Source organism: Streptopelia decaocto, assembly GCF_964273445.1.
Source record: "Streptopelia decaocto genome assembly, chromosome: 6".
Lineage (NCBI taxonomy): Eukaryota > Metazoa > Chordata > Aves > Columbiformes > Columbidae > Streptopelia > Streptopelia decaocto.
The window spans coordinates 44,995,010-45,009,193 of NC_138660.1; the positions used below are offsets into that span (position 1 = coordinate 44,995,010).

Here is a 14,184-nt window from a genome sequence, read left to right on the forward strand (position 1 = left end):
CCCACAGCCAGGCTGCCCCTCTGGTGTAACTTAGGGCATCCTGGGGGCTGCTCTGCATTACACTGCCTGTCAGTGTCTTTAAAAAGCTATTATGGCTGCTGGGAATCTCTGCAATGAAGGAAGATTTGAGTGAGTCCTTCCCTGCCAACACATCCAGTGCCAGGCAGCAGCAGGAGGGTGTTTTCAGCATGACTTCATGCCAGAGGTTCTCTGTACACTAAACAGCCTGGCAAAGTACACAGAGCAACAGAAACAGATGGATCTAGACTAGCGTAATCAAATGGGTCTCACAGGACGTTTGGTGTATCTTTAATGCGAGTGTTTGCCTATCAGCCTTTTCTTGCAATTCACTGTTCTTCAGTGTGAGGAATGGTGACAAAGTCATCCAAGTACAAGCCAAGTTGCAAGTTTTTCAGCTACACTCACAGTCCTGTGAGTTTCCTAAAGAGGTTGCATTTTATATGAGAAGCTGAACTCAAAATTGAGGCCAAACTTCCACCTTTGCAGCACCTGCACACTTCCTTGGGAAGCTGGCATGTACATCTTGCAACAGCATTCATGACAGGTAAGAAATGAAGCTGCTTTTATGACAATTCAGGCATATCTGACAATAGATTTTCACACTATGATAAAATTAACTGCATGTTGCTGGCGGCACTCTCTTATTTTCATAAACAATCAGGTACACATTTTGTTCTAACAGTCATATAAACAAGATAAGATATGACTTCTAGGAACATGCTTCTATAAAAATGCAACAGTCAGTATTAACACTAAGCACTTTGCACTTGCAGAAGATACTGCATACTTAACTGATGTATCAGTTAATGTTGATACATTTCCAACAACCCACATGAGGATAGAAAGAGTTTCCATAGCATTTTAAGAAGCACAAGAATAGCATTTCTGAAAGCAAACAGGAGATCTCAAACTGTATGAAAGCCATTAAATGAATCATTCCCCCTCCCTTTCTCACCTACTTTCTAGCCTTCTTTTATTCAGCAGGGTCGGATTTCCAGGGGTGCCAAGTCTATTTTAGCACATCTGTTATCCTTGCACCAGCACTGAGCAGGCATCAAAGCAGTTGTGCAGAAATCCCAGCTTCACTCTTTGACTCACTGGAGGTATTACCAGCCCCCAGGCTCTTGCATATCCCTGTCATTCACAGCAGCTGCTGAGGAAGCTTTCCCCACATTCTGAAACATCCAAGATCTTGAAGTCAGGCCTTAATCTTCCCAGCTTTACCTAAAATTTCATGAGGGAGCTCTGCAGATTGGCAGGGCAGAGTCTCTACAGCCACAGCTCATCCCATTGCTCTCAGCCCAAGGCACCAGGCACCTTCATGTAAACAGGGACATGAGCTCACAGGTCAGGATCCAACTAAACAGAAACCATGGCCAGGTAAAGAAAGCAAGTGTTCTGGGCTGAGCTTTAAATAGATTCCCTGGGCCAATGGGCAGGGTGTGTTGGAGGGTCCCAGGTGGGGCTGTTCAGGCCCATCAATGCCCCCAACACCCTGGCAGTGTCTCAGCTGCACGCAAAGCTAATTTCTGCATGCAACTGGTGGATTTAGAGCAGTAGGTTTTACATAGGTTATGCTATATGGGACCAGGATTTGGCTTTTAAACAAAATCTCATATCAGAGGGGCCTGCAAGCAGGAGCTCCCAGAAGGGAGACAACAGCTTCAATGGGGCTTTGCTGTCATTTCCCTTCCCATGCCACCACACAGGTCCACACTGCCTTCCTCTGCCTTTCCTGCCAAACTGACTTCACCTTTGGCTGCCTTGGATCCAACCCGTGTTAACAGACTGCTTCCATACTTGTCTATCCTTTTTTAATCTCTAATTTACCAGACACCAACAAATAATTTTTTAAAGCATAGATCAGGGCTGCATTGTCAAAATGACATGAATATCAAAATGGCAATTATGACTCAAACTTGCAGTAGCGATGGCTGTAAAGGTTTGTCCTGATGTTTGTTTAGCTCATACTGCAGCAAAATCTTGTTGATGAAAGTAAGAATAATTGCTCACAGTTTGACTGTAGGCACTGGTTAGGCAAGTCTTCTCAAACTCTAAAGATGTTATCTGGAAAATTAAGGAGTTGCTATTGAACTCAGTTTCTGGACAAGTGTGGTAAATTCTGAGAAGGTTTATTAATTCATCCAAGCTCCTTGTCAGAGGGTCTAAATCCTTCTCTGGAGGCTGACATAGAAAGAATTAACTTTCTCATTCTTCCTGTAGAAATGATCACAACTGCCTACCCCGCATGGAGAGAAGTGGTGGCTGTAATGAATTATTTATCTGTAGCACACTGTAAGAAGAATGTGCTGTGATTAATTATAGAGCTGGGCAGGAAATGGTTTCTGTGTTCCAAAAGGTTTTTAAGATTAAAAATGTGTTGCAATTCCACCCTGGGATAAAACCAAAACTCTTTAAAACAATCTTAGAAATAAAGAGCGAGCAAGACCCCACCTGCAAAAAACACTCACCAGTCCTATGTGTAGGACTCTTTTGCAATATGAAAGCCCAACAGGAAATTTTAACACCTAAGAAGAAAGTTTGGTAGGGAATTCATGGGGTCCAAGCCATCCAGTTCAACCTCCACATCCTTGGGGAGTGCTCTAGGGAAGAGACCAACATGCTGGAACAGGGACATGAACATTGTTGGTCTCACACAAGTGGTGTCTCTGCTGAGCCGGGATGGGGCTTAGCTCTTGAAATTTCATGTTGTCCATCTCACTTTGGCAAAAGATTCATGAGTGGCCCTACCTGATTTCTTGGTTCTCAGAGAAGCAACCTGTTGTTTATACTGACTTTCCTGTTTTTACAGCTAAATGCTGCAGAGTGAATGACCTTTTGTAAAGTTTTTGCCTCCAGATAGGAAACTTCCTTTTTCAAAAAGCTTACATGGAAGTGACTTTTTATTTTCTGAATCATTTCCCCCGTGTGTCTCATAAATAAGAAGCTTTTCTCTAGGTTTTTTTTTGTCAACACTTCAAGTTTAAACATGTAGCATGACCATACAGGAGTGCCCTCCTATATTTTTAAGGCAGGCTGAGAACTGATTCATAAGATATGACGTAGAAGAAACTTCAGAAGTTGAATCCACTCCATCTAAAATCATTGTCTTGTTCCATAAAAGGAACAAGAAAAGCTTTGCCATATCATAATTGCAGCTGTAGAAGTTCATACTTGACATAGTTTCTCCCCAGGGTACAACTGTGGTAAGGAAAAAAATATGCTGACTGAAATAACTTGAATGTATATAGATTAAAAACATGTGGTCTTTTTAGTAGCGGGTATGACTTGGTGAGGCTGGGGACCTGCTGAGATTTGTGAGGAGACATGGCAGATGAGATTTATCCTTTTCCTGGCACCAATAAAAAAATGTGAGAAAAGCACCAGGTGTCTCCTTTGGTCTTTTTGAGATGAAGCAGACAGAAATAAAAAGTAGCACAGCAAAAATTTCAGAACATTTTGCAAAGAATATGCACTTTGAAGCTTTTTGAACAGGGGAGCATGGAAAAGGAATGCCTGATTGAGAAATATTTTGAGCCACATGAGCCGGATTCAGTTTCCATGAAGTGTGCAGAGAGCACAGGCTAGCTAAACTCCAGCCTAGTCTAGCTAGCAGCCATGGGTAAGTGTGACATTCCCGATCCACCACCTCCTCTCAGTTCCCTGAAGGCTGGCAAAAGTTACAAAAGTAATGTTGTTAAGATCTGACGCCTTCTTAGTCCGATGTTCAGAATTAAATGTGTTTAGTAAAATGCGTGCCTGGGCTTGCCGATATACCTCAGCTCTGGTACAGAAGACTTACACTGATGAATCAGATAGCCAGTCAGTCTGAACTGTCAACATAGTTGAATGGAGACAGGATCAATGCAGAATAAGACCTGAGACTGACAAACCCAGCAAATGTGAGCAACTGGTGGCACTGCTTTTATGTTATGTGGCTACTAGTCAGGCTTAGGCTGGCCCATGGCTGATGAAGGCTTTGTAGGAAACAAATTGCAGCCTGGCAGAGACTGCAGATCTGGGTGTCCCTGTCTGGATGTGACCACCAACAACAACATCCAGATATGCCATCACCTTTTTGTTAAATACAATGGATTCTAATTTTAGGAAAAAATCTTCAGAAGAACATGCTCATCCAGTTCTTGAAAGCACAGCCACCTGCCTCTGGGGTGAGTGAGCACTGATGCAGGCCTTAGATCACAGGTGACAGACACAGCAGCATCACAGATGACACTGACAACATGCAGACAGGATGTAATGTTTATTATTCTTTCACATTTATTATTAGCCCTGGAGTTGTGATAGTCCTTTTGTTGTGTGGCTCTTGCTGTAGCAATTCACACCTGTGAAATCCCAAATTGGATTACCAAATCTATTTGATTTGGTACTGCATTTGAAAAGCAACCAGAAGCACCAGGTGGTCCATTTCTTAAGTGAGACGTGACATTAAGAGTGTTCAACAGTCCTGTCCCATTTTTTTTTAACTGTCTGCCTGGTCACATTAAAATGAAAGTCAGTGCTCACAGTGCTGGTTACAATTACAAAATCTTACAAAATCTTGGACCTGTTATAAGATGTCACCTTGTTATGTGCACTGTGTTTTGGGGTCTAGTTTCTCCAGCATGAGAAAATTAGTTCGACAACCCATTGATGTCATGTTCCTACCACACTTTTACTCAGCCGAATTTCTGAAGGGATAGATGTTTTTTATTTATATGCTTTTAACACTATTTGATAATTATAATTGCATTTGATACATTCAGATGTTGGAGAAAATGTTACCCCACATAAATGGTATAATTTATAAATCCATAAGTGTATGGGTTTTAAAATTAATTATTCCAATATCTGTGCTTAACATATGGATCTGGTACTAGAGATTGCCAGGATTAGAAACTGTTTCCATTATCTGAACAGTAACTGGGCAAAATCTGATCTGAGTAGTCATTAAAAACTTTAGTGAGATTTTTATCTATTTTCAAATACCAGTCTAAACTTTATTGTGTTTAATCTAGCTTACTTGTTAAAGAAACATAAAAAGGGACATTGGGAATGTAGATTTAGTGTAGTATAACTGTTAAGATGAAGAGTAATGGCTGGGAAGCCTTCCCTCTCAGATTTTCCTGCTATGCTAATGTCACCAAAATGATATTACTGGAATGTGGATGTTCTTCAGAGTCTGTACAGGCAGAAGGAATGGTTCCTTTTGCCCAGCAGAAGCAGCTCTCCTGATCCACTGAATTCACACATGGGTGTAATTTTATGAATATCCACAGCAACATAGATCGATGCATTGCAAAGGTCTTTGTTCTCTGTGTAAGGGCACAAGTACCCAGGTTAGGTGTGTTCCCCATACTGGTTGGTGTAGGTGTCCCACTCTAAGGCCTGGGCCATGGGCCAGACTGCTTGACTTAGACCTGTTAAACATTTGCATAAGGCATTCTGTGCCATCCTGAAAAAAAAAAAATGCCTCGGTTTCCAGAGTAAACTGGGATTTCTTGTGTTTTATTATTTGTAACACAGTGCTTTCTGATGAAGCATAGTAAAAAGATGTGTTTTCCAGGTGATGGGAAGTCTGATAGACTGGTAGGGAAGGAACTGACTGTATTTGTTCGTGTATTTGTTTGTTTGCTTGAACTGCTGGTTTTCAATTTGCTCATTACCAGGATGAGCAAATTGTCTTTGGGGGAGACAAATTATGAGAAGCTCTTTTGTGGGCCAGTGGTCTAATTTTTTTTTGTATAAAGGAAGCCTTGTTCTGCTTGCAAATAGTTCTCAGGGCTGTATCTGTATCTGAGATTTTTGCCATCTATGCAGGCGTAAGTTTAAGCCAAGAAAGATTCACATGTTGCACAGCTGAGAATTACTGTGTTCACATGGCTGGTGCTCAAGAAAAGCAAATGATTTCTGGATAAAACTAAAATACAATAGGACACTGGCTCTGGGAAGTATGTTTTCCTATATATTGCCAAAAATTATCTAGGGGACATTTTACAGCTGTGGTTGAGTAGGGGGGTTAATAACAGACATCATTACGATAGGGAGCAGAATGATTTGTCATTTGGTTAATCTTTCAAGAGGATGTGTTTCCCTGGCCAAAGACTCCTCTAGTTCACTGACATTAGGAAAAGTCATAAAAATGATGTTTGAGATTGAGTGAGTCACATACATATACATGTGTAGCTATACGTAGCCATATATCGCCAATAGAAAAGAATGTGTTTGCTCTAAACTTCAGTCACCTCTGAATGATAAACTGGTAATAGCCATGTCTTATTTGGGGTTTCTCTCCATGCCTCTTTCTTCTTGGTTGTCAGGGATTTGCAAGTGTTCTTGGGATTTCCTTGGAATTTAGGCTAACAGACTGGTGCAGGACAAATCATAAGTATGATTTATTAGCTGTTAGAGACAAGTAATTTTGTAATTTTGCCTCCAAAGATTTCTCTTAAAAGAGGCGATTCTTAAAAGACTCTCTTAAAAGAGAGTCTTAAAAGACTCTCTTAAAAGAGTCTGTTCTCCTCTACTAATAATCTGTACCATTTTATGCATAAGCCACTGTTCCAGGTTTTACCAATAAACAGAGGAAATGGCACACTTTTAAAAGGAGATTAAAATGTGGTGATTGGGTTGCATATTTTTGTTTTCTGGCTTACTGCTGTGTTCTTTCATGCTCAAAATAAATGTGTATATGCAGCTCATACCACTAACCAGAACCATTGATTTCACCTTTGGCAAAGCATTCCCTGTGTTGTATTTGTGAGCGACAACATACTTACTCAGGTCTGCATGGGAAGCCAGATACCCAAGCAAGCCTGGGTTCTTACCTAAGCTTGGTTTTCAAAGAGGTATGATTTTTTGTTAACACTTACCTATCCAAAGGATATGAAATCTCTAGATTCATACATACTGCTTAGGAACAGTAATTTTACAACTTTTTTCTTCCTGGAAGCATTCCTAATCAATATTTTTGTTCTCTTTCAGGCAAAATGGGAACACATGAAAAACCTTATTTTGTTCATATCCCTTTGTAGCCTGTAGCCCTTTGAGCAATAGTCAGTAGGCAAAAATAAGTATACTACTGAAATAGAATGGTCTTTCTGTGTTTTCTAATGACGTTTGAGGGAAAATAAGGCCATGAAATAGTATTTTCATAATTTGTGATAAATTATATGGTGGTGGGTATCCACTGAGGCAAACCTGGAATATTTTGTTCTGAATGCAATGAAAACTGCAGCTTGTGCTTTTACCTCTATCTGCCCAACCTAAAACTTTTTCCAGCTGCTAGGCACCAAACTGAACATGTGTGAGAACCTACTCTTGGGATTAATGTTAAATGAGTGAATCCTAGACCTTATCTATCGTTTATTTGTTTCATGTGTGCACCCATGTATATCACAGGGGTTTTTTATTTAATTATTCAGGAATTGGCACATGACTTGCATTAACTCCTGAGTATCTTGCTGACAGAATGGTGCAAAGGAGCAATATCTAATCCTCATACTACTAAAACTGTGATGAAGAAAGGTCTTGTTAAACTGGCCCTGCCATGTGAGCAGAAATTACACTTAATACTAAGTACCAATCCTTAAGACAGAATATAGTAGTGTTCATATCAGTAAATTGATTCAGACTGCCATAAAAGAGTTGTAAGGTTTCATCTTAATTTGCAAGTAAATCTCCATCTATTCAGGCTCTGTCATTTTGATGGATACAGAACTGGGCACTGCTACAAGGCCAGCACATGTATTTATTTATTCAGGGAAATATACGGCATGAAAACATTCATTATAGAAGACTTAGTGTGCTCTAATGGCCTGATACAGCACCGCCGAAATCAATGAGAATCTTTCTTTCCTGTTGGTAGCACAGAAGCATGCCAGCAGTGTGGAAAACGTTCCTCTAGTCTGAAGTGCCTAGCACAAATGTCAAAATCATTAGGAAAATAAAAGGCTGGCAAACCAGCAACCCCACAGTCATGTGACAAATTCGGAGGCAACTGAAAACACAGCTGTTTTCTAAAGTTTGTGTGTGAACCATATGCTCTTAGAAAGATGGGTTATTCTGGCTACATGCCTACGCTTATTTATTGTTGTTTTGTTTTGTTTTTTTAAAAAAAAAGGAGTACTAACAGGAGACTTGGTAAAAATGGACCTTAAGAACAGCTGAAAAGGGTTAGTTATTAGATGACTTGTCTTTAATATTCAGCTCACAAAACAAATTTTATTTACTTGAATTTTTGTAAATTTCACCAGATTTTGCTTTATTCTGCTCTAAATAGCATCTTCTCAAAAACAGGTGAGAGAAATATTGTTTCCTATTTTTAATGAATGATCAACCTACAGCATAAATGCTTGTTTGGTGTCATTACTTTAATAAGGAACTGCAAACCATATACTTTGGTTGCAACTAGTTTCACACAACTACTTTAGTCCTGAGAACTTCTCAGTGATAACCCATGAAGTGAATCAGCCAGTGGGATGTGAGCTGTAACACCATATACAGAAGAAAAACATCCCTGTGAGCCTCTAGCTTTATTGTACTTTCCAGGTACAGACAGGATATGATGTGTAACCAAACACTCCTCTCTGGGCAGGTCCGTTCCCTCAGCTGCTCACTGTGGGGACACACACCTCCTTGCCAAGGCGGCCTCCTGTCCCCACTCAGCTGTGGCCCTGCTGCCACAGCATCATCTCAACATGCCTGCCTGGCTTCTGGGAGCATACTGTTTCTCAGGGCTCCCACCAACCTCGGCTGAAGCTGCCATCAGAAGTGGCTTCCCAGTCCCTCACCAGAAGAGAAATCTTCATAAGAAAGCCTGTTAGCAGAGGGGTGCCCTGGGGAATGGAAGGTAGTATGGAGAATAAGTATCCCCTACATTGCAGACTTTCTGACTTGAGGCATCAATCTTCATCTTTTCTCTGTGTTTCTTTTGCCCAGTGGCATCCAAGAAACACCAAGAGCTGTTGCTATCTGAGGCTGGTTTTCAGACAGGGACGCAATGCTCATAGGTGCCCTGAGATCCATCTCTCCTGGTGCTATGATTTATTCTTCACTCCAAAGTCCAGCACCCAGCAAAAATCCAGAGCAAAGAGAGAGTTGTCCAAGATAATTTTGTTCCACAAATAAATAAAATCACCCTCCCATAAATCCCAATGTGATTCTTTTCCACATTACTGTTATGCTTTCCCAGTCACGGGCAGGAAAAGAGTCTAAACTCATCTAGTTCCTTCACTTTGACACTATTTTATCTCTGGGAGAGGTGAAGTCAGGAGAAGTGAGGATCACTGGTGAATTTTGCACTTGTATGGGGTAATCAGTGGTTGTCACTCTTTTTGAACAAGTATCCCAAGTAAAAGACCCAGGAATCCTCTTGATCTTTTGCTGTCAGAGGTCTATGGTCAAACCCAATAACCTTTCTGCACTTTAACAGCTCTTGAGGTTTTCCATGTGGTAAGATTTGTTGCAAACTGATTTAATAGGGATTATTTCTTTAACCATAAGATATAATCAAGCCTGGGAGAGCTGGATGGTCTGAGAGTCTGACCCTAGATGCTGTGAGAGGCTTTATATTGTCTTGTCCTTGCCCAGGCACATGCAAGAGGTGCTGGAAGCCAGCAGAGCAGCTGCTGGCTGGTTCTGGGCAGCCCAGCACCTCTGCAAGAAAAATTCCAGCATCTCTGCAGTTTGAATCGGAAGAGGTGCTCGTCCTAAGAGTTTAGGTCTTTTAAAACTTTCCCTCACGGTTACTAAACAGATTTTGGACTAAATCAGCCACATCAGGAAAAGGAATGGGAATGGGGGCTAATGAGGAATAAATACAAGTATAAACAGCCTATTTTTTGCAGCAATTTTGCAAAGGATAGGGCAGAGGACGAGGGCACTTTTTTCAAAAGGGGATCTTGAATTTATACTGGTAGAAGTGACTGTCGCTGCCACTTCCCGTGAGAGGAACTTTTCCCTGCTCTCCTCTGCTCTGCCTTCTCGGGGTTTCTCCCACTCTTCTGCATGAACTCTGCCTGAGCCTGCGGACCTCTCTTTCTAAATGCAAAACGAAGAAGGGGGTGGGGAACTTGGGGCAGCCGGCCCCGTGCACCCACGGCCCGCGCCCGCGGATCCAGACGAGCTGGCGGAGCTGGTCCCTGCTGTCCCCGAAAGCGAGCGGCACCCACCGTTAGCTCCCAGCTGCGCCAGCCCGCTGCCTCGACCCGGCCCGAAACTGAGCAGCAGCAGCGTTTCGGGCTGGCACCTTTCCCTGAATCCTCATCAATAAAAGTGTAAATAAGTCGCAGTAGAAAAAACAGCGGAGCGTGGTCCCTCTTGGAAGGACACCTCGGATGCCCCCGCAGGCGGCAGCTGCCAGCCCAGCCGGCAGATCCTTCCGTGGGGAGCGGCGGGGTCTCATGCGGGGCCGCCCAGAGCGCCCGCGGGCGCCGTGGCGGGGGCGGCCAGCGCCTCCCGCTCCCGCTTCTTCTGCTTCATGCGGCGGTTCTGGAACCAGACTTTCACCTGGGCGTCGCGGAGGCTCAGCGAGCGGGCCACCTCGAGGCGGCGGGCCCTCGACAGGTACCGGCTGAAATGGAACTCCTTCTCTAGCTCCGTGAGCTGCCGGGTGCTGAAGCTGGTGCGTGCGGGGCAGGCGAGAGGATCCCCCCCGCACGGCGCCGCGCCGCCTGCAATGCCGAAAAACACTGCACTTCAGCGTGGGCAGGGGAAGGGAGCGGGGCGGGGGTCGGGACGGGGGCAGGAGCGGGGCAGAGAGGAGCCGGGATGGGAGCAGCCCCCGCCCGCGCCCTGCCGCCCCACTCACTTCTCCCGGACGGGCTCCGCTTCGCTCGCATCCACTCGAAGGTGCGGGGCGCCGCCGCGGGGGCCGGAGAGCTGGGCGCGGGGGCGGCCTCGGGGCAGGGCGAGAGGCACCGCAGCCCTCCACCGTCCGCGCCGGAGCAGGGGCAGGGACGGCCGGGCTCCGGCGGTGGCGGAGGGTTGCCGCTCCCGAGAAAGATGGACGTGGCGAAGCCTAGTGTCCCGGCTCCGCGGGACGTCCGGTAGCCGGGGCCCGGCGACCCGGGGTGAGCGGTCGCGTACCCCGCCGGCCCCTCGCAGGCAGGCGGCGGGCGGGGTGCAGCGCCGGCCTTCGTGCTCAGCGCCGGGAAGGCGCCGTCCGCCCTCGGGGGGAAGGGGGGCTGCGGGGCCCCGCGGCACAGCCCCGTCGGGAAGGCGAGGGGGAAGTACCCCAGATCCATGGTCCGCGGGGCAGCACCACCGCCCGCGCCCCGCCGGGACAATATTGCCCTAATATAGGGCCAGGAGCGGGGCGGCACGTCCCGCCCCGCGGCCAATGGGAGCCCGGCGAGGGAATCCCGCACTGGGGGTCCCAGGCATCGCCGACTCCCCTGCCCACACCCGGCTGCCCACGGCCAGCGCGGGTCTGAGGGTGGGCAGCCCGCCCGAGCCCTCCCGGGATGCGCCGGTACAGGGCCGCCGCACGCTTCGGAGGCGCTTGCCGCGAGTTTGGAGGTTGGATGAGCCGACGCTTTCCCGCTACCCGACCTCCCTTCCCAAAGTAGCTCTGCCCCCTCCACTTGCTCCGCTGCCGGACAGGCCCCCGGAGGATCCCACGGGAGCTCACGCACCCCGGGGGTGCAGCAAGGGGCGCGGCGGTCTGCGCAGGCACCCCCAGGCTGAGCGCACCCAGGGAGCGGGGGTTGCTGCACCTCGCGGCACTTAATGGTCTCACTCCATCAGATAAGTGCTCTGCAGCCTCTCAAAAGTGAATCCCCGGGCTCACTCTGTTAATGGGCTTTCATTTTTCCCTTGGCAATTCGGCATTGTTCACTGAGCGTTTGCAGCTGGCAGAGTGCAGGAAGTTGCACGGCCCAGCCAAATCCTCCAACTCTCTCTCTTGGTTTTCATTCCCTGCCGGAATGGCAGGAAACAGGAATGAGCATGAAGGACTGTGAAGACTGAATTCCCTTTCCCTGAATGGCTCCAAGTGACACTTGACCATCCAGTCTGAGCTACATGTATGCTTGATTTGAATAATGATGGGTTTCATCCAACTCATCAACTGATAACCATGTATCACTGCAGTTCAGAACAGCAAAAGGATGCACTGGACAGAGCATGCTTGAACTTTGCTGACTAGTGACTGGACAGACAAGGAACATGAAGAAGGGCTACATCGTGGCGCTTCAAGTTAGACATGTGATCTTCTAAGTCTTAGGAGGTGGATGTGGACTCAGCTGGGAAATGCAAGGGTGATACCTTTCAAAAATTATTTTATTTCTAAATAAAAGCATTAGACTGAAATGCCTTCATCCATAACGCTGTGCCTTCCACTCAACAGCCCAAAGAACTCTACAAAGTCTTGGCCAAAGTTCTGCTTATGGTGGTCAGGAAGAGACCACAGCTTTTGTCTGGACCAGTCAGACACGGTGCCAGCCACCTAAGGGCAACCAGGGTTCCCAGAGAAGGAAAAATCCCACTGGGTCTTTTGCAGATTTCAGAGAGATGGCCTGGTGACAGAGAAGGTACACCGTGGGGAAACACAATCAGAGCATTTCACTGATTCACCCTCAATTCTTTCCCATGGAGACTTCTGCCCTGCAGCTCAGCTCTAACTGCCCCACTGTTATGGCTAGCTGATGGTTCAGAGCAGGTCTGGTCTTCTTTCTTGCAGCAGACCTGAGAGAACACATCCCTGGGACAGGCAGGCGCAAGCCCACAAGGACACAAGAGCACTTCCCTGCATATGGGCTCTGACCAGCGACGTGGCCTTCTATCAACCCTGCTTCCTCCTGAGCTCATCCAGCCCATTTGCTACAAAGCAACTATTGCAGAGCAAAGGCTGACTCTACAGATTACTGCTCTAACGTAATTGGGACTCAGAGTCTACAGACAAAACAGTTGCTGTAAACCCAGAAACCCCAAGCTAGTTGTTCTCCAGACACAGACTTGTTCACTGTTTGGGCTGTGCTACCCTGCTGCTCTAATAATGTGCTATCACCTGTGTTTCCATTTGCAGAGGATGCAGGTATAAATTAGAATGACAGTTTAAATCCAATACACCTTGTCAGGATATCCACATTTTGAGGGAAGGGTTAAAATCTGGATGATACATACTTGCTCAGCACACCAATGGCAATCAGACATTTGGAAAATGTAATCTTCTGACAAAACAGAAACCTGGGAACATCAAGCTTTCTCTTTAGCAGAGAAGGGCTGTCCACTCAGGAAAGCATGTGTGCTCTTTGTTTTCCCTTGCTGTAACATCTCCAGCCCAGAGCGAAGCAAACAGCACTGGCTCCAGAGGAGAGCTGCTGCTTTACTTGAGTCTTCTGTTTGCAGAATGCAACTGGTTTAATTACACCTAAACCTGTGTTTTAAATACTAGAAAAGCTGCCCGTGTTCACACCAACATATGATCTTTCCATTCAGCCAGCTGGCTTCTGTTACTGAGTTTCTCGTTCGTCAACCCATTTGTTTTTGCAGGACTGTTCAAGGATGAGGAAAGCAGAAATCAGTGGCTAAACACAGGCAAAGCCTCTCTTGCTGCTGCTATGGCTTTTGAGGGGGGTTCAATTTTCTATGCTCCTGAATTTCACAATGTTCAGATTTAAATAGCTAAGTCCCAGTGATATGAAGCTGAGTGACTGCAGCTATTTTTTACCAAAAGTGTAATGGGAAAGAGATCCTGGAAGTCAAAGGAAGAAAAAAAGTGTGTTAACAAGAGTAGAAAGAACATGATGCTATCAAAGGCAATTCGCGAATGGTTTAGGGACCACTGTGCAACCAGTACAGTGATGGCATGATCCACGGGAGCTGCTGGGGCAGAACCCTCTGTGAGAATGATGAACCAAACCAGGCCCTGTGCCACCACACTTCTGGAAACATGTGGGCCACAGCAGAGCCTGAGATAGTAATTGTTAAGACATGATGAAGGAAGAAGCCCAGGTAAAAAGCCTCAAGCCCTCTTGAGTGCAGTCACTTAGAGCAGTGCTCTGGGGAGGCTGCTTAAGCAGTGCATGTGTTGAAGGCAATGGCAGCCCTGAGCCACAGTGGCAACTCTGAGGCTGGAGCATGTTGCCTTCCCTCTCTGGAGCAAGCCTCCATCCTCTGTGCTTGTCAAAATAACTAACACACAGCAGATTGAGCAAATCCCTC

At 45.8% G+C, this 14,184-nt stretch overlaps 1 protein-coding gene across 1 annotated transcript; it reads right to left on the reverse strand.

The window, feature by feature from the left end:
* Positions 1–7,828: 7,828 nt before the first annotated feature.
* Positions 7,829–11,495, reverse strand: HOXD1 (homeobox D1). Its single transcript, XM_082055666.1, has 2 exons — positions 10,829–11,495; positions 7,829–10,691 (listed from the first exon to the last, which is right to left on the reverse strand). The coding sequence occupies exons 1-2, from the start codon at positions 11,262–11,264 to the stop codon at positions 10,420–10,422; spliced, it is 708 nt and encodes a 235-aa protein (XP_081911792.1). The 5' UTR covers positions 11,265–11,495; the 3' UTR covers positions 7,829–10,419.
* Between the last annotated feature and the right edge of the window lie 2,689 nt (positions 11,496–14,184).